Genomic DNA, 19,575 nt, shown 5'->3' with positions numbered 1-19,575 from the left:
TGAAATCCCCTTTAAGTAAACTAAGTAACACTAATTTTGCCAGGAATGAGAGAGAACATGGAAATAAATGTGCAAACAGCACAGGCACCTTTTGACTTCTACTTTGCTAGCTTAAATCCTCAGAAGTGTTTCACCTGATCACTCAAGCCCTCATTTCTAAGGACCCAGAATTACAGATTGCTAGCACATGCAACCATGAGTTTATCTCCTAATTTGATGACATCACACACTTAAAACAAAGCCAGAAAAGTGAAGGCAGGTCCCAATTTTAAATTCCTTTCATGATTCCAAATACGTCTTTGGTGTTCAGTCCAAGGTATAACCACTTTAAGTAAAGATAACTCATATTGTCAAATAAGTAGAGTGCTCCTACAACTTCAGTTTTTTGGATTTGTTGCCCTCTGTATGGTGAGGTTCTGGAAAATGTAGACTGATGTGATGTATATGGGCTTCAACCCAAACTTAATATGTATACACCTGATACCTGGGTCTTCCAAGTGATAACTTCTGTCTGCAGAAATTTGAAGTTCTAATAATTGTCACAAAGAGAAGAACTTAATTCTTGATTCTGCTAAGGTTCAGCGCTCAAAGAAAAAAAATTAACTTGACTATATTCTATATTATCCTATTTCCTATACATTTTCCTTGGGGATGTAAGCATGCCCCATAATCAATCATTTTTATTATAAACATGGTGTATGATTCTATTTTCAATGCTTCTGAAGGCTTCTACAAATATCAAGTAAATGCACAACAATTATGTTACAGATACATTTTTAAGACTGTAAAGAATCAATATAAAACCCCTCCCCAAATTTTTAACCCCAAATAATCTATTAGATAGAACTAGCTTTTCAATAGTAATTTACGTAAGTCATACACCACCAAAGGATAAAGACCTTTTACCAATTCTGGAATGTGAATTACATCAATGCAAATACAATTCTATAGAGAGCATATTGTAAGTGCTGGGTTTGTAACTAGAAACAGCTACCTATATTTCAAGTATTACCTGTTTTATGTCAAAATATTTTTGGAGGGTTAACCACACACCAAATAAAGCATGGCATTTTCTTTATATACTTATTCTTATTAAATCACAATGTAAAAAGCCTTTTAAAAATACTAAAAGTCAAAGTTATTGTTTCATTGTTCTGAGGAAATTAAAGCTAACAGTTTAAAAAATTCCCCCAACAAAAAATTTCCAGGTTAGCTTAATACAGTCATCTATTTCTGAATAACTTAGATATGTATCATTGCTCAGAATAATCAGAGAATAGAATCATAAAGTCATAGCATTTTAAAGGTGAATGGTATCTATTTGGGAGTGAGATTTTTTTTTACTTTAAAAAGTATTAATGTACTCAGGGGACCATGCAATCAGTAGTTATATTTTTAAATAAAGCTTTCCTTTAGTCCTAAGAAGGATAAGTGACACCACTGTAGATTAACTTTTAATGTATCCTAAAACAGTAGTCCTATTTTTATGGTCAATTTCTAAGCAGCCCTTAAATGTACCTTTAAGATGGAGCTTTTATTTCCCTATCTTCCTTAGTTGTTTTTGAAATATCTGAAAATACCTCATTGATCTTCTGGAAAACAAGCTTTCTTTCCTACATCTTTAAACTCTAAAATAGATTATTTAATTTTAAACACTCAATTTCTGTTTCAAAATGTTGATAAGCTTATCTTTGAAAGTCTGGCATGTCCTTGCATGAAAGTGTTTTGATAAAGGTGAGTTTTAAAGCATTTCGGTGCCCACTTTGTTCCAAAGCCCTCCCACAGCCCACGGTTCATACTCACCACCACTTTCCCTCTGTGAGCTTTCACTGTTGCTCCGAACCATTGATTCGATTTAAACTCTATGGGCTCCTTGGTTCCGTTACCTCTGATCATTCTGTTGTCTGACAACAAGTACATCAATTGTTAGTAACTTGTAAAATGTGGTAGCCAATTAAAATCTGTATAATGAAGTCATCCATTAAAACTACTTGAAAAACAATTTTTATAGGCAGGGGCGTTTCTCTTTGACTAAGCCTCAGCTCGACTTTTCATTTAGAACATTACCAATCAACTGAAAAGACATATTTGAACATGACATTTCACCACTTAACTTAAAAGCAGCATTTTACAACTTATATTTTCACAGTACTATAAATCTAATGTGGACTCTGATAGTCCCAAATCGATACTGTTGTCATTGATTTGTATCAGATCAAAGACCAAACATTTATAACCGCTCTAAAGAATTTCGATTCTTTTCCAATAGTGAAACACATGGGAATGTCCCTAATCGGGAAAGTGCAAGCTTTCTCGGCATGGGTTAGCAGGAATCAACATGAAAGACTCCCCAAAACTTGCTTTTTAACTGAATAACATGTGTCCACGCAGCCACAGAAAATAACACCTCAACAGTTTTATGTACACTTTGCAGATGTCAGCATGAAGAAGGCTGTCTGGGTAGAAACTCAACCCAATTATAACACACTTCAAGTCTTAATAAAAAGCAGATATCTTTTTTTCTACTCTTGATTCCCTAACATATTTCCCACGTGGTTCTAACTGCATGGTTCTAACCAGAGCTTCATCAGTAATAGCTAATGAATTTCGAAAGACATTTGTACTAGGGTATCTTACTGGTATGTGTTTCCTTCACTCTATGATAAATGCATTACAAAATGAACTTTAAATTCCTATCAAATGAGGCCAAAATATACACATAATTAACCTTCTATTGAGTTTACATATAATTATAGACTTTTAAAAAAAGAATAAATTATATAAACTCAATCTTAACCTAAATTTTACATTTTGACATGTTAGTAGAAAATCATGAATTTCCTTCTTTAAAATGGTATGCCTTTGATGTTTCTGGCATTTTAAAAAAAAAATAAGTTCTGGAAATCCTTACCCAAAATGCACAAAATTGGCAAAGAATTAGAGGATTTTACAGACTATAGCATAAAATTAAAAATATAAACATTTCTATTTGCATCTAGAACCTTAAAAGATCGTAGAACTCATTGAAAGGATCTTGTCACCATTAACTGGGTTATCATGGGCAATTCATTTAATCTTTTGAAGTTTTGATTTCTCCTATAAAATGAGGCTGAGAACAAACACCCTTCCTCTCTCCTCTTTCACGAGTGACCATAGAATCATAAAGATCACATAAGATAAAGGAACGTGAAAGTGCTACACAAACTGAGAAGTCATATAATTAGAAACATATAAGCTCAATCTAAGTCCAAGAATTGGAAAGGACCTCACAGACATACAATATAATGTGTTATTATTAGTGATTTGTGGTTCTCAGCAATGAAATTAGTGACACCTCAGAAGATAGTCAATGTGGCTTTGATTAAGCCCAAGGAGAAAGTGCTAACAGTGGCTTTGAGATTTTTAAACTACTAAAAAGCAACTGAAAGAAGACCAGCACCTCAAAAATTCAAATATACTTACAGGCTGCAGGGAGGAAGAAAATGGACTATGAGGAAAGACCGAAGCCAAATTTGGCTTCATTTTGCTAGAGAAAGTGATGTGACTCTCCCTTAGGGATTTCAGAGGCATCTTTTCTGCTGCTATAATGTTAAACTGTATAGCTTGATTCAAACTAAATTGTGGGTTATTTTTTAACAACAAACTTCTTCTGGACCAATGGACCTTAACAGGAATTGCAGGGAAGCAGAAATCAAATCATGAAGAAATTCTGTGCCTCAAATTAAAACAATTGACACTTATCACGTACCAGTTGGCAAAAAAAATAATATGCACTCTGTTTTCAAGGTAATAACTTGATGTAGTGCTTTGGAAGGACCATTTAGCAACTTGCATGAAAAATTTTAATGTACCCTTTTCTTATTTGACCAAGGAATTTGACTTCTAGGATTTTGTTCAATGGAAATAATTACACAAATGTGTTAAGATGCAATATGAAAATATTTGCTGTACTATGCATGATAGCAAAAACTGAAACAACTTAAGTGTTCATAAATAGCAGATTCAAAAATTAATTTCTTTTATCTATAAAGTAGACTTCTACCTAACTGTTAGAACATATATAATAGTTTCTACGCATTGAAACAGAGCAATGTCCCCAGTCAGGCGTGGCTCAGCGGTTGAGCATCGACCTAGGATCCAGGAGATCGGGGTTCGATTCCCGGTCAGGGCACATGCCTGGGTTGCGGCCTCTGTCCCCAGTCGGGAGCATGCAGGAGGCAGCCGATCAATGACTCTCCCATCATTGATGTTTCTAACTCTCTCTCTCTCTCTCTCTCCTTTCCTCTCTTTGAAATCAATAAAGACATATTTTTAAAAAAAAACACAAAACAGAACAATGTCTACAAAATATATTTTTCTTTGTACCTTTTCCAAGGTTTTAAAAAAGGACAGAAAAGTACTTAATATAACAAGAACTTAATATAACAAACACTGGTATTTCCACCAGCAGAATGGACAATTTTTAAGTTTAAGTTTTTAACTCTTCTTTCCATTGCTTTTTAGTAGTTTCAAAATCTCAAAGCCACTGTTAGCACTTTCTTCTTGGGCTTTAATCAAAGTCAGACTGACCATCTTCTGAGGTGTCACTAATTTCATTGCTGGACATACACAAACATTACAGAACTCAAATAGATAAAAGACCCAAATACATAAAATCAGAAATGAAAGAGGAGAAGTAACAATTGACACCTAAGAAACACAAAAGGTTGTAAGAAAACATTACTAACAACAATATGCCAACAAACTGGACAATCTGGAAGAAATGAATAAATTCCTAGAAACATAAATGAAATTGAAGCAGTAATCAAAAAACTTCCAACAAATAAAAGTCCTGGGCCGAATGGCTTCACAAGGAAATTTTACCAAGCATTCAAAGAAAAACTAACACCTATCCTCCTCCAACTATTCCAAAAAAAATGCAAGAGGAGAGAAGACTTCCAAGCCCATTTTACGAGGCCAGCATTATCCTAATTCCAAAACCAGGTTTAGAAACTACAAAGAAAGAAAATTATAGGCCAATATTCCTGCTGAACGTAGATGTTAAAACTCTCAACAATGTATTAGCAAACTGGGTCCAGCCATACATTAAAAAGGTGATATACACCATTATCAAGTGGGATTTTGGAATGCAAGGTTTGTACAGTATCTGCAATCCAATAAAAGTGATATACCACATAAACAAAATGAAGGATAAAAACTTATAATCATATTATTAGACACAGAAAAACCCAGCATTCATTTATGATAAAAATAAACCCAGCATTCATTTATGATAAAAATTCTCAGCAAAGTGGGAATAAGGTACACACCTCAATGTAATAAAGGTCATATATGAAAAACCCACAGCCAACATCATACTCAATGGGCAAAAACTATAAGTGTTTCCTTCACTTTCACCACTCTTATTCAATATAGTACTGGAAGTCCTAGCCACAGCAAACAGACAAGAAGAAGAAATAAAAGGCATTCAAGTTGAAAAGGAAGAAGTAAAAGTGTCATTATTTGCAGATGACATGATATTGTATATAGAGAACCCCAAAGATTCTACCAAAAAACTACTAGAACTAATAAATGAATTCAGTAAAGTATTAGGATACAAAATAAATGTCCAGAAATCAGTTGCATTTTTATAAGCCAATAATGAACTATCAGAAAGGGAAAATGAGAAAATATTTCCATTCACAATTGCTTCAAAAAAATACCTAGTAATAAATTTAACTATACATGTATAAGACCTGTACTCGAAAAATTATAAGACACTGAAGAAAGAAACTGAAGAAGATACAAATAAGTGGAAGCATATACCGTGTTCATGGATAGGAAGAATCAAGGTCATTAAAATGTCCATATTACTCAAAGCAATCTATAGATTCACCATAATTCCTATCAAGGTACCAATGGCACACATATTTCACAGAACTAGAACAAATACTCCAAAAATTTATATGGAACCACAAAAGACAAATATCCACAGCAATCTTTAGAAAGAAGAACAAAGTTGGAGGAATCACGCTACCTGATATCAAATTATACTATAAGGCCATAGTAATCAAACAGCATGGTACTAGCATAAAAACGAACATATATATCAATGGAACAGAACAGAGAGCCCAGAAATACACCCACCCCTTTATAGTCTATCAATATTTGACAAAGGAGGCAAAACATACAATGGGATCAAGATCGTCTTTCAATAACTGGTGTTGGAAAAATTGAGTAAGTGGAAAAAAATTGAACTAGACCAACTTACACTACATAGAAAAATAAACTCAAAATGGATTAAAGGCTCAAATATTAGATTCGAAACCATAAAAGTCCTAGAAGAAAACATAGGCAGTAAAATCTCACACATTTCTCGTAGCAATATTTTTTCTGATATATCACCTCGGGCTAGGGAAACAAAAGAGAGAAAAAAATTGGACCACATCAAACTAAAACATTTTTGGACAGCAAAGGAAACCATCAACAAAAGGAAAAGATAACCCACTGCATAGGAGAACATATTAGCCAATCCATCTGATAAGGGCACAATATTCAAAATTTATAAGGAACTTATAAAACTCAACAGAAACAAACAAACATACAATCTAATTAAGAAACGAGCAAAGGACCTGAACAGACACTTCTCCAAAGAGGACATACAGATGGTCAATAAGCATATGAAAAGATGCTCAACGTCACTAATTACCAGAGAAATGCCGATTAAAACCATGATGAGATATCATCTCACACCTGCCAGAATGGCTAAGATCAGTAAGTCAACAAACAACAAATGTTGGTGAGGGTGTGGGGAAAAGGGAACCGTTGTGCACTGTTGGTGGGAGTGCAGACTGGTGCAGCCACTGTGGGAAACAGTGTGGAGTTTCTTCAAAAAATTAAAAATGGAACTGCCTTATGACCCAGCAATTCCATTTCTGGGAATATATCTAAAGAAACCCAAACCACTAATTTGAAAGAATATATGCATTCCTATGCTCATTTCAGTGTTTTTTACAATTGCCAAGATTTGGCAGCAGCCCAAATGCCCATTAGTAGATGAGTAGATAAAAAAGCTGTGGTAAATTTACACAATGGAATACTACTTGGCCATATAAAAGAAGGAAATCTTACCCTTTGTGACAGCATGGATGGACCCGGAGAGTATTATGCTAAGTGAAATAAGCCAGTCAGAGAAAGACAAGTACCATATGGTTTCACTTATATGTGTAATAAAATGAACAAAATAAACTAACAAAGTGGAGACAGACTCATGAATACAGAGAACAGACTGACAGCTGTCAGAGGGGAGGGAGCTGGTGGCTTGAAGAAAAGGGTGAAGGGATTAAGCAAAGAAAAAAATGAAAGACTTGTTGACACAACAGTATGGTAATTGCCAAAGGGAGAGGGGTGTGGGGGGGCAGGTAGAAGGGGGTAAAAGGGGGATAAATGGTGATGGAAGGAGACTTGACTTGAGCTGGTAAATGCACAATACAATATACAGATGCTGCATTGTAGAACTGTATACCTGAAATCTGTATAATTTTATTAACCAATGTCACCCCAATACATTCAATAAAAAAATTAAAATTTAAAAAAAGTATGGAAAAGTACAAGGACTTAATATAACAAACACCTGTATTACCACCAGGCAGAATTGACAATTTTTAAGTTTTTCACATTTACAAACAGTACAGAACCCCTTGAAGTCTATCTTCAGTTTGAGTCCCCTCTTCTTCTCCTCTAGTCATAGCCACCATCATGAATTAGATGTGTATATGTCCAGCCATTTACAAAATAATGTCCATGAACAATATAGAACAGGAGTCTACAAGTTTTTCTGCAAAGGATTGGTAATAAATGTCTTAAGTTTTGCAGTCTCTATGGTCTTTGTCAACTCTGCTCATTTATGCCCCTGTAACAAAAGCAGCACACAGATAATATGTAGAAGAATTGGCTTGGCTGTGTTCCAATACAACTTTATTTACAGACACAGAAATGTGAGTTTTATATAATTTTCATGTGTCATTAAATATCATTCATTAAAAAAATATTTTCCAACCATTTAAAAATGTAAAACCCACTCTTAGCTTATAGGCCATACAAAAACAGGTAGTGGATCAGGTTTAGTTGTAGTTTGCCAACAACTGATTATTATTGAGGATTCTTTTGTGTTCTTTTTAACCTAAGAAATGCTATTGTGCTATCTGTATGTAGCAGTCTGTACCTGTGCTTGACATTTAATTTTATGTTTGTTGAGAGATATCCATGTTACAACAGACAGCTAGGTAGACAGATGGACAGATAAATAGATCTAGCTCGTTCTTTCCAACGCCTGTATAGAATTGCATCTCATTGAATAGCCATTTACATTTTATTTATCCATTCCATTTACATATGAACATTTAGGTTTTTTCTGTTTTTCCACTAAAACAAACATGTGCTCTGAGCTTCCTTATATCCATCACCATCCTCATAAACACAAGAGTTTCTTTCTGACAGAAGACTAGAAACGACATTGCTGGGTCATGGGGAAATTTCACATCCATTTTATCATGTATGCCACCTGATCTCCAAAGGAGCTACCGTCTTCAGCACACTAACAGCACACGAGAGAGGGGCCATCATCTCATTACTGTAGGACTTTTAAGTTTTGCCAATCCAAATGACTGTGAAATGGTACCTCCTTTTGTTATTTTCATTTGCATTTCCCTGGCTATTAGTAAGGTTGACTATCTTTTTATGTTTATGGACCATACACTTTTTTCTTCTGTTAATTGCTAGTTCACAGCCTTTGTTCATCTTGTTTGGTTTTTAGTTTTATCAATTCTTTTTCCCACATCCACGTTGCCAATATCTTGTCCCAATTTTTGCTAATCTTTTAACTTCATTTATGGGGATTGTTGTCCATCTAGCATTTATTTTTGTATATGATGTGGCATAAATATTTTACTTTCAACACGAAAGGCCAGTAGTCCCAACACCACTTATTGAACAATCCATCTTTTTCTCTCAGAGAGTTGTAATTCCAATTCCACCCTTGGAATAATACCTCCCAACACACATCTGTAATACTTTCAACAATAAAGATAAATTTTTTAAAAATTACCTCCAGACACAGCCGAAGGGGCCCAACATGACCTGGCCCCTGCCTGCCGCCAACCTCCTCTCCTCCCACTCTCCCATGCTCATTAGGCTTCAGAGACACTGACTTTCTTGAACACGCCCAGCTTTTCCTTGAGTTTATTCTTCCCACTGTCTGAAATGCTCTTCCCCCGGTTTCTGGCATGACTGCCTCCTTCTCATTACTCAGGTTTCAGCTCAAATGTCACTTCCTCAGAGACTCCTTCCCTGCCTTTGGCAGTCAGTCTCCCATCAGTTTTTCCCCCAGCCAAATGCTTTACTATACAACAATGGCATTACATAAAATTGTTCAACTTTTTTTTTGCATTCAACACTTTTTTGTATTAGTTTCTGGTGTGCAGAACAGCATATGCTTCTCTTCATGGCACTTACCATGTCTGAGATTATCTCGCTTCTTAGTCCACAGCTTATGGACTGTCTCTCCCCCTCAGAATATACACAAATCCAGAGACGCCCTCTGCTTCACCTCTGCATTTCCCAGTTCTAGAACAGTGCCTCCCACACAGCAGGCCCTCCGCAAGTGCTTGTTGAATGAACGACCAAGCTCCCATCTATTCATTCAGAAGTTTGTTTAGGACATTGTTCAGTATGATCCCACTTTTCTTTAAAAATCAAATCTTCTGCGTATGGATGTGTGTGTATATGTCTGGACACTGAACTGTTAATGACAGTTATCTTGAAGGCAGGGAGTGTCCATGCTTCAGTGGCTTTTTAAATTTCTTTTTCATATATTTCTGTATTGTTTGAGCTTTTACACACAGCATTATTACATCTATGATCTGAAAAGAGAAAACCTATGATAAAATCAAAAGAGTTGTAGGCCAACCTGAGAAATGGTGATGGGTGATAGCAATAAAATGGATTTAGCTTATCCTGCATTTCTGGGCTTTGAAGGCACCTCTCTTAAATTAGCAACTTTGGTCTCTGGGCCATCGGGGTACGAATCCCAGCATGTGGTGAGCCTACTAACTTTGGGTTCTTTTTTCATGGGAATATTCATTTCCGAGCAGAAGTGAGGGAATGTAGAATGTGGTGCACACATGGGCAGCAAGCAGGCTTTTTTAATCTTTTAGCTTAGTAAAATGGGAGGAATTACAAGAAGTGAAGATAGATCACCATTGGAGAGAGAAGAGAAAAGCTGAAACTGACACAGGTGTGACCAAACATTTCGGCAGATGGGACGATTTTTGAAAACTATTTATAAAGTCCTCGACCTCATACTAGAAAACGGTAGGTTTCCCTCTAACCTTCAGTCATCACATCACTTCAAGTGCGCCTCCTTAGGGGTTTTCTCAAAGCCATGGCAGGAGCTGTCCAGGCATTTTTAATCAGAAAAAAAAGGAAAAGAAATCCTTAAACTCTTGTTTATAATCTTTCCCATAGTAAATGTATGCTGTGAAATTTCATTTAAGTTGAAACTCTGTATCTGAGAACAAGGAATACTGGCATTTAAAATTCAAAATAAAATAGCTGTTGCCAGAGAACTCCTTGTCGAAAAGAAACAAATCCAAGAAAAGAAGCTGAATTGATTTTTATGTACCAGAAAATTAAACTTCCAAATGTACGACTCTCCATACCCTAAAACCACTACTAAAAACCATTAAATAACACCTCTAATCTTGATATTCTTGATCTTATTGTAAATTTTCAAGTATTTAAGGAAATACCACACTAACTCATTATTCCATATAATATTCAAGAAATGTGTAATTTTTTTTGTTTTATTGATGTAATTGACATATAACACTGTATAAGTTTAAGATGTACAGTATAATGATTTGACTTACATTATCATAAAATGATTACCACTATAAGTTTAGTTAACATCCATTATCTCATATCAAATAGAGATACCAAAAAGAGAAAAATATTTTCCTGATGATGAAACTCTTCGGGTCTACTCTCTTTTAACAACTTTCCTGTACTCTATACAGCAGTGTGAACTAAAGTCATCATTCAGTATATTACATCCCTAGAACTTATTTATCTTATAACTGGAACTTTGTATCTTTTCACCACCTTTGTCTAATTCCCCCTTCCCCATCCTGACCTTCTGCCTCTGGTAAACACAAATCTGATCTCTTTTGCTTTGAGTTTGGGCTTTTTTATTTATTCCACATATAAGAGAAATGATATACTACTTGTCTTTGTCTTATTTTTTTCACTCAGCATAATGTCCTTAAGATTCATCCATGTTGTTGTAAATGGCAAGGATTTCTCTTTTTTAATGGCTTAATAGTATTCTAGTGTGTGTGTGTGTGTGTGTGTGTGTTTAATATCTTCTTTATCCATTCATCTCTTAATGGACAAAAGTGTGTTATTCTGATGAATGAATATTCCATATTACTGAGATTTATTATTTATACCACATATATACTATACACAAATATGTGTGTATTAATGCGCACACAGACACACACACTAATTTCCCTGTCTATACCTAGTAGATCACATCTAAATACCCTGCCCTCCACAACATAGGTCCCAGACCCCACACCTGATCTCCAGGTATGGCATCTCCTTCCATCCAGGTAACTTTCTCTCCGTTCTTTATTGAGTCTCTCTCCCAGACTTCATACATGACATTTCTCTTGCAAAATTCCATTCCTTTGGAATTCCAAAATTCCATTAGTTGTTTCTCAACTAATCCAAATCACTTCCTTAAAAACCTGTTTTAAGATGTAGAGCCCAAAACTCTTTCTTCTCTAATTAAAAATCTTCAAGATTATTGTTTTTAAAAATCCAAACAAGCCCTGGCTGGCATGGCTCAGTTGGCTGAGCATCGTTCCATGCACCGAAAGGTTGCTGGTTCAAGTCCTGGTCAGGGTGCATGCCCAGGTTGTGGGTTTGATTCCAGATCAGGGTGTGTGTGAGGCAACCGATCGATGTTTCTCTCTCACATCAATGTTTCTCTCTCTCCCTCTTTCTTCCTCCCTCTCTCTAAAATCAATAAAAACATTTTAAAAATTCAAATAAAATAAAGTAACAAAACTTGTATGAAGAATTATATGATGTAGTAAATTAAAGGCCATTGGAATTCTACTCCCTGGACACAGTAGCTATTAAGTTTGGTAAAACCATCCAGCCATTTGGAGTTTAAGAGGCTTTAAGCTCATTCTTCTAGTTTAAAATGTTTCTTTTCTGAAAATCATGAAACTTATTTTAAATTTAAAATATAACTATTTTAAATTTTGCATATCACTATTTAAATGTTTGGTTCCATATAAAACCAAATAACTAATAAAGTTAAATAAGCTGAATGTATGTTTTAGAATTCTAATAATATAATGTTCATAAATATGGGTTTGGGATAGCAATAGTCGATAATGTATTACAATCTTCCTATTATGTAATTTTCCTGATCTAAATGAGAATATAAAGTTTCTGTTTCAATTATTTCCATGTCTATATCATCTTCCCAAGAATAGAGATCATATTTCCAACTTCCTGTTTTTAATAACCAATAGTGCCTAGCCAGTGTTGTTCAGACCTCTGCTTAGTAATAAATATGAATGAGTTTTCTACGTCATATAATAAATATTTTAAACGTTTTTCATATGTAAGTTGACTCAGGTTATATGTAAGGTTTGTTCTAGAAATACATATGAATTTTTGTTGGTAAGATAAAAGTGAATTTTTGGGTGGTGTTCTGCTCATTTATATGGTGCAACTAGAGGAGCAAATTTTACAAAATGAAAAAATCATCTCTCCAAAGGGAAGTGACAAGCCAGCTGTGGCAGATCAGATTAAAAACAAAACAAAAACTGCCCTAGTATCACACAAAAACCTGAATGGCAGAGCTGGTTACAGCCTGATTGTATAGATTGAGACATCGACTTAGACTTCATCTGCGACAAGTCACTCCATCTCGTTTACATTGGCTGAGACAGTTTTCCCTCTCATTTCACACGCCCCCGAGACACACATGCTCAGGCACACATACTCAGACAAGCTCAAACACATGCTCAGACACACACACACACACACACACACATGCACACATACATAGCTCTTCACCTCTGACCTTTAACGATACTCTCTGCAAAGCTTTACCTGATACACAAAGAGCCCCACTCCCCGTTAGTCCTGGACAGGAGCCCTTCTTCTGCACACCTAAAACCTTCTTCGTTTTCTGCTTTCACGGCACCTACCCTTAAATTAGAACTGGCAGACACTAATCTCATCCACTGGACTTGAATGTTGTGGGGTCAGAGACTATGTCTGTCTTGTTCACTATAGGACAGTCCCATTAACCAAACCAGGAGGTCGGAATGCATCCTTCACAACTGCCAAACCTACTCTCCCAAATTCCACTCAGAGATCAATACCCGTTGATTCTCCCTTCTAAAGCTCTCTCAAGTCCATCTACTTGTATCCATTCGTGTTGCCACTTCCCTGGTTTGACCACCATTTCTTGAAACTTCAGTTTCTGCAACGGCCTCCTTACTGGTTTCCCTTCCTCCAGGCTTGTGACCTTCAAATGCATTCTCTATCCTGAAGCCAGAGTTCTTTCTAAAATGCAAACATTCTTAAAACCAGGCTTATACAACCTTGACCTTGGCAGCAGTGTCTCTTGTCATTTCCAGCCACAGTGATTTTCTTTCAGCTCCTTGAATTTTTATACCATCTCTCATCTCTAGGTTTTTCTCACACTTGGAATAATGGCCTGGGATCAAGTATCTTGTTAAAGATGCAGCTGGGGAAATGAGAAATCTCAATATGGCTTATATGTCACCTTCCAATTGGCAGGAGGACAGTATGATTCTGTTTAGTGCCCAATAATTTATTTACTTCAAGAAGTCATGAAAGCCTCTCAGCATGGGAATCTCAGGAAGCAGACCAAATGACATAAATCTCTTCAATATGACCTCAAAGCAATGTTTTAAATACAGGATATGATTGAGTTTCAGGATGAAGGTTGTATAAACTTGCCTCCCAATAGCACTTGAAAATGTATTTACACTAGCTCTTATTGTATGCTTGCATTTTCCTCAAGTTCTCACCCCAGTTGCCAGATGATGTTGTAGTAAAAAGGGTCCCAATCATCATCTACCAAAATGGTTGATTTTGTGGTTTAAAAAAATCACTATTTCCGATATTATACGAAATAGGCAATTCAGAATTCAAACCTTCTGTGTCTGCAATGCATCCTTATAAAAGTCTAACACCCAAGATGGAACTGTTCTCTGGGAGCTCTTAAATTCCATCCCAATCAGGTAGGGCCATACTATAGACTATGCAGAGGTAAAATATATTCCTTCCACAAATAAATTTAGATTTATAATTCACATGGTCCCTGTGCACTGCCCAGTGATCCCATTAACTTCACTACTCAATTTATTCTGCCATTCTGCCATTACCATTTACATGTTCTCCTTCTCCCAACTTTCTCTGCCTCCTCACTCTCAGCTGATAATCTTGTTTCTTATTTCACTGAGAAAACGCAAGAAATAAAAAAATTGTTTTCTTCATTCTATCAACAAACTCACCAACCTACTCTCAGTTGTCCCCTCACTCTGCCTTCTTTTGTCACTAAGGATGAATTGTCTTTGTGCCTCTCTAAGGCCAACCCCTCCATCTGTACAAGAATTCCAGAAACTTTGGTGTGCATCTTGGTCCTATCCAAACACACCCAGCCCCAGCAGAAGGAACAACAAGCCAGCTCAGCAGTATGAACCACAAGCCATGAGTTGTTGAAAGCTCCAAACAGGGTACTCAAGGCCAGTCACAAACAACGTCTGACATTGCCCAGCACCAGAGACCCTCCAAAATGACCAAGAATCCTAGCAGATCTACCTAATACATCGAAACAAGCCCAAATATGCAGCCAAAATGGGAAGACAAAAAAACAAGCCCCAAATGAAAGAATAAGAGAAGTCTCCAGAAAAGGAGCTAAATGAAATGGAGATAAGCAATCTATCAGATATAGAGTTCAGAATACTGATTGTAAGAATGCTCATCAGCATGAAGAAAGATACAGAAACTATGAAGAATGACATAGTAGAAATAAAAAATACATTGGAAGGAATAAACAGCAGATTAGAGGAAGCCGAGGATCAGATCAGTGAATCAGAAGACAGGGTAGAAAACATCACTCAATCAGAGATCCAAAAAGAAAAACAATTAAAAAACAGAAGGACAGTCTAAGGGAGCTGTGGGACAACATGAAACATAACAATATTCTCATCAAAGGAGTGCTAACCAAGCTTTACTTTCAATTCCACTGCTCCCTTTAGATAGCATTTTTATGTATAAAAATGGGTTAAAATTAACCAAAAGGTGCTTTAAGGGGGAAAAGACATTAAGATTTATTAGGAAGTCATTCAAGGAGCCTGACTGAAAGAATGAGGGGCATCCAGTCTTCCCAGACAGTGGTATCTGAGGTTGAGAGAAGTCTCACTTATCTTCACATCTGTTGAAACATCTTCATTTCCTTTCCATGTGTCTGTTCTCTACCATAAGTGTGGGGATTGGGGCTGTAGCCCCAAAGAACTACATTATTCACCATGTCCCAAAATATGTCCTACAAAATATGTCCATTAGAAATAGAAGAAAAACCTGGTTTCATTGCATTTCCAAAGACAACCTCTTTTATTGCATTTTCCTCCTAGTATTCTTTTAAAGGTTGTAGATACAATTTTCATAGGTATGGGTAAATAAATGGTTAGCTATTTGAATCAGTTGGCATGGCTAACCTTCTAGGCATGCTTTGGACTCCCAAATGTGAGGAAAAGAAATAAATGTCAGTTCCTGATGGGCACTTTAACAAGCACCCTTTCAGTTAGGGTGATCTTGAAAGCATGTGTAATGGGAGCCTTCACCTTCCTGGTCCTTGGGTCACTTGCATTAGCAGAGCCTCCCTACCAGCTCCTATTAAGCATGGAGTCAATAGCAATAAGCCTTAGTTGTTTGTTTCTAATCCTTTCCCATTGCTTCTCAGAGTGGGAGAGAGAGAGAAACATCCATATAAGAGAGACATGTCGATTGGTTGCCTCCTGCACTTGCCCCCACCAGGGCCAGGGATCGAGCCTGCAACCCAGGTACATGCCCGTGGCCCGCATCGAACCCGAGATACTTCAGGCCACGGCCGAGGCTCTGTCCGCTGAGCAGAACCAGCTAGGGCAGCGTTGGTGGTTCTAAGCCAGCGATCTGGGTCCATTGTTACGTCAGCAATACTTGGGCTCTCTTTGGCCTAAGAAACGTGAGGAGAGTTAATGTCCTATTGGATGTAGCCAATGGGTTCCTATCGTTTGTAAATTCTCAGTGCCTTCTAGGACAATATGCATTGGGAGTCTCCTAGAGGGTGTGACGGTCAATTTCAGGCGTCCACTTGACTGGATCAAGGACAGATATTTGACTAAACATTATTTCTGGATGTGTCTGTGAGGGTGAAATTAGCAGTTGACTTGGTGGACAAATTCAAGAGGTTTGCCCTCACCAAATGGGGAGGCATCGTCCAACTTGTCGAGGATCTGAAAAGAACACAAAGAGGCAAAAAGAACCTGGCCTTTCTGCCTGACTGCCTGACCCGGGATGCTGATCTTCTCTTGCCCTCAGTGCTCCTGGTTCTTGGGCCTTTGGACTCGGACACAGTCCTAACCCTGGTTTTCTGGGCCTCCAGTTTGCAAATGGCAGATCATGGGACTTCTGAACCTCTAAAATTGTGTGAACCAATTCCTTAGAATGAATCTCTTCCTTTATACACAGGATGGGGCAAAAGTAGGTTTATAATTGTGAGTACCTGAAACACAGAGTTTATTCTTCTATTATTATTTATTATTTATTGTATTATTTTCCATATGAACAACTGTCAACCTATTTTTGCCCCACCTTGTATACATCCTATAGGTTATATTTCTCTAGAGAAACTTAACTAATACAGAAGGGGAGCGAATGCAGCCATTTCCAAATGTATCTGGAGACCTTTTTTTCATGCTCACTATAAAAGAGATCTTGGAAAGTGCTGCTGCAGCCTTCACTCAGCAAGTCCCTTCATAGCTTCCCACCAAATTTCACCCTTTTCTGTTCAACCAATATTGTTGACAAGTATGCTGACATACTCTTAACTTGTGTAAACAGATACTTCTTAGCTCTACAGGATATTTACAAACCTTACTTGGGAATAAGTAGAATGGTGCACCCCAGAAGAAATACTCTAAATAGATGTTTAACTCATCACTGGCGTATATGTAATGTTTTAAAGAGAAGAAATATTTGATTATTGTATATAACAGATCAAGAACTAAGCGCCAAATCATATTGTAAAATTTCATACTGCTTCATGAGTTTACCTGGATGTTCTGACTCTATTAATTACCTTCTATCTGGATTATCTGGACCTGTGGTCACTCTGATTTTTGCCAATGGCCTCTTATAACAAGTTCTGTGAACTGACTGCACTATAAGAAGGTTGCGACTTAATTTCTCCTGGCCTTCTTAGCATATTCAGGTACACTCAAAAGCAGCTTTACTCACAAACATTCCTCTTATTCTAAAAGGCTCTAGAAACTGCCATGTCAGACTGTCAAGTCTATATTTTTATTTGTTGTTACTGGTAATCCTCCCTCGAGGATATTTTTTTCACTGATTTTTAGAGAGAAGGAAGGGAGAGATGGGGAGAGGAGAGAGAGAGAGAGAAACATGGATGTGAGAGGAACACATCAATTGGTTGTCTCCCGCAGGGGGAACTGGGGATCGAACCCTTGACCCCTTGGTGCATGGGCGACACTTTACCACTGAACCACACTGACCAGGGCTCTACTGTTTAATCTATAACAAAGACAGGTGATACACTGCATGTTCTTACTTTTATGCATATAATTGTTACTAAAAATATCTTCAGTTTCCTGTAGCTTGAAACATAAGCACCTATATGTAAACAAGTATATCTCTAAACCATCTACACCCAAGACAAAAAGGAGTAACTAAAGCTGTCATCAGCCAATACAGAAACTTAATTGTAAACTTTTATTGTTAATCTTCACAACACATCACCTAACACAATAATTTCATGTAGAAATATTTGCAAGTTTGTTTTTGTCACTATTTTTCCTGGTCATAAATAAATACCTATCCATGTTATTTGAAAATTAGAAAGAAATGCATCAGAAAAAGAAAAAAATCTAATTTTAATCATATCTCCCAAAGATAGCTTCCCATTGCATATTTCCTCTCTTATACTCTTCTAAGATTATAGATACGATTTTGAATTTTATGTTTTTACTTAACATTGAAACAAAAGCTTTTTCCCATATTTACTGATTTTTGGTAGACTTCATTTTTATGGTTATATAATACTTAATTGTATGACTATGCCATAATCTACTTGACTACTTATACTTATATTTGAAAATATTATTTTTTAGTGTTACGCCCCCTTTCTTCTAAAATAGGATTTGCAGCCCTGGCCACTGTGGCTTGGTGGTTAGAGGATTGGATCGAGCACCAAAGGGTCGAGGGTTCAGTTCCTGGTCAAGGACACATACCTGGGTTGCAGTTTCAATCCCTGGCCCCTGTCAGGGCCTGTGGGAGAGGGAACCAATCAATGTGTCTCTCTCACATCGATGCTTCTCTCTCTCTGTCCCACCCACCCTCCCTCCCTCCCTTCTGCTCTCTCTAAAAATCAATGGAAAAAATATCCTCTGATGAGGATTAATCAAAAAACTAAAAAAAAAGGGGGGGGGATTTGCAGCAGCTTTAGCAATTTCTGAGAATTAATTTCTGAGACATTTCCTGTTCAAAATTGTAGAAAGAGAGAAGCCTGGTGTTCCAGAAAATCATTTCTGGAGGATAAGATGTTCTGGGTGGAAGCAGGCCAGTGTAGCTCAGTTGGTTGAGCACTGACCCAGTCCACCAAGAGGTCACGGGTTCCATCCCAGGTGGGGGCCCATGTGCAGATTTTGGGCTCAGTCTCCAGCAGGGGGCTTACAGGAGGCAGCCAATTGATGTTTCCCTCTCATAGATACTTCTATCTCTCTCCCTCTCCCTTCTTCTCTCTCTAAACTCAGTAAAACCATATTTTTTACAAAAAGATGTTCTGGGTGGTTAAGAAAGAGGTACCAGAATGTGGATCTAGAGTGAGTGGGGACATGTGTGTACGAAATACACGTCTGCGAGAGAAGCTGAGCTATAATGTATTGTGCTATAAAGATGAGGTATGTAAGCAGGGTGGCAAGAGAGAGGTGGCGTCGCTGGAGACATCTGGGCAAACCATAGGGGACGATAACTGAAATCTGAAGCGGAGCCATAACCTGAATGAAGGAGTTGACTTGTCACCGCTACACCTGGTGTGTGATGTGGGCTGTGTAGGGTCCTTCATAAACACTCCTATAGCAATGGTGTGTGCCCTTCTCTCTAATCTCTATGTGTCCCAGAAATCGGCAGTTTGATATAGAGGCTTTGCAATGCCGTATACAAATCTGTGTCCATATGCTAAATATCAGAGCTAGAGAAAAA

At 37.1% G+C, this 19,575-nt stretch overlaps 1 protein-coding gene across 1 annotated transcript in view; it reads right to left on the bottom strand.

Moving 5' to 3' along the window:
- The window catches only part of ITGA8 (integrin subunit alpha 8), a 171,610-nt gene that overhangs the window by 144,914 nt on the left and 7,121 nt on the right, over positions 1 to 19,575 (bottom strand). Inside the window, exon 3 of the mRNA XM_087823674.1 lies at positions 1,804 to 1,904. Coding sequence (XP_087679800.1) covers positions 1,804 to 1,904 — 101 coding nt within the window. The remainder of the gene's footprint in view (positions 1 to 1,803; positions 1,905 to 19,575) is intronic.

This window comes from Miniopterus natalensis, chromosome 1 (assembly GCF_054644295.1).
Source record: "Miniopterus natalensis isolate mMinNat1 chromosome 1, mMinNat1.hap1, whole genome shotgun sequence".
Taxonomy (NCBI): domain Eukaryota; kingdom Metazoa; phylum Chordata; class Mammalia; order Chiroptera; family Miniopteridae; genus Miniopterus; species Miniopterus natalensis.
The sequence above is the reverse complement of the archived record's forward strand: the minus strand, read 5'-3'. Positions and strand labels throughout refer to the sequence as shown.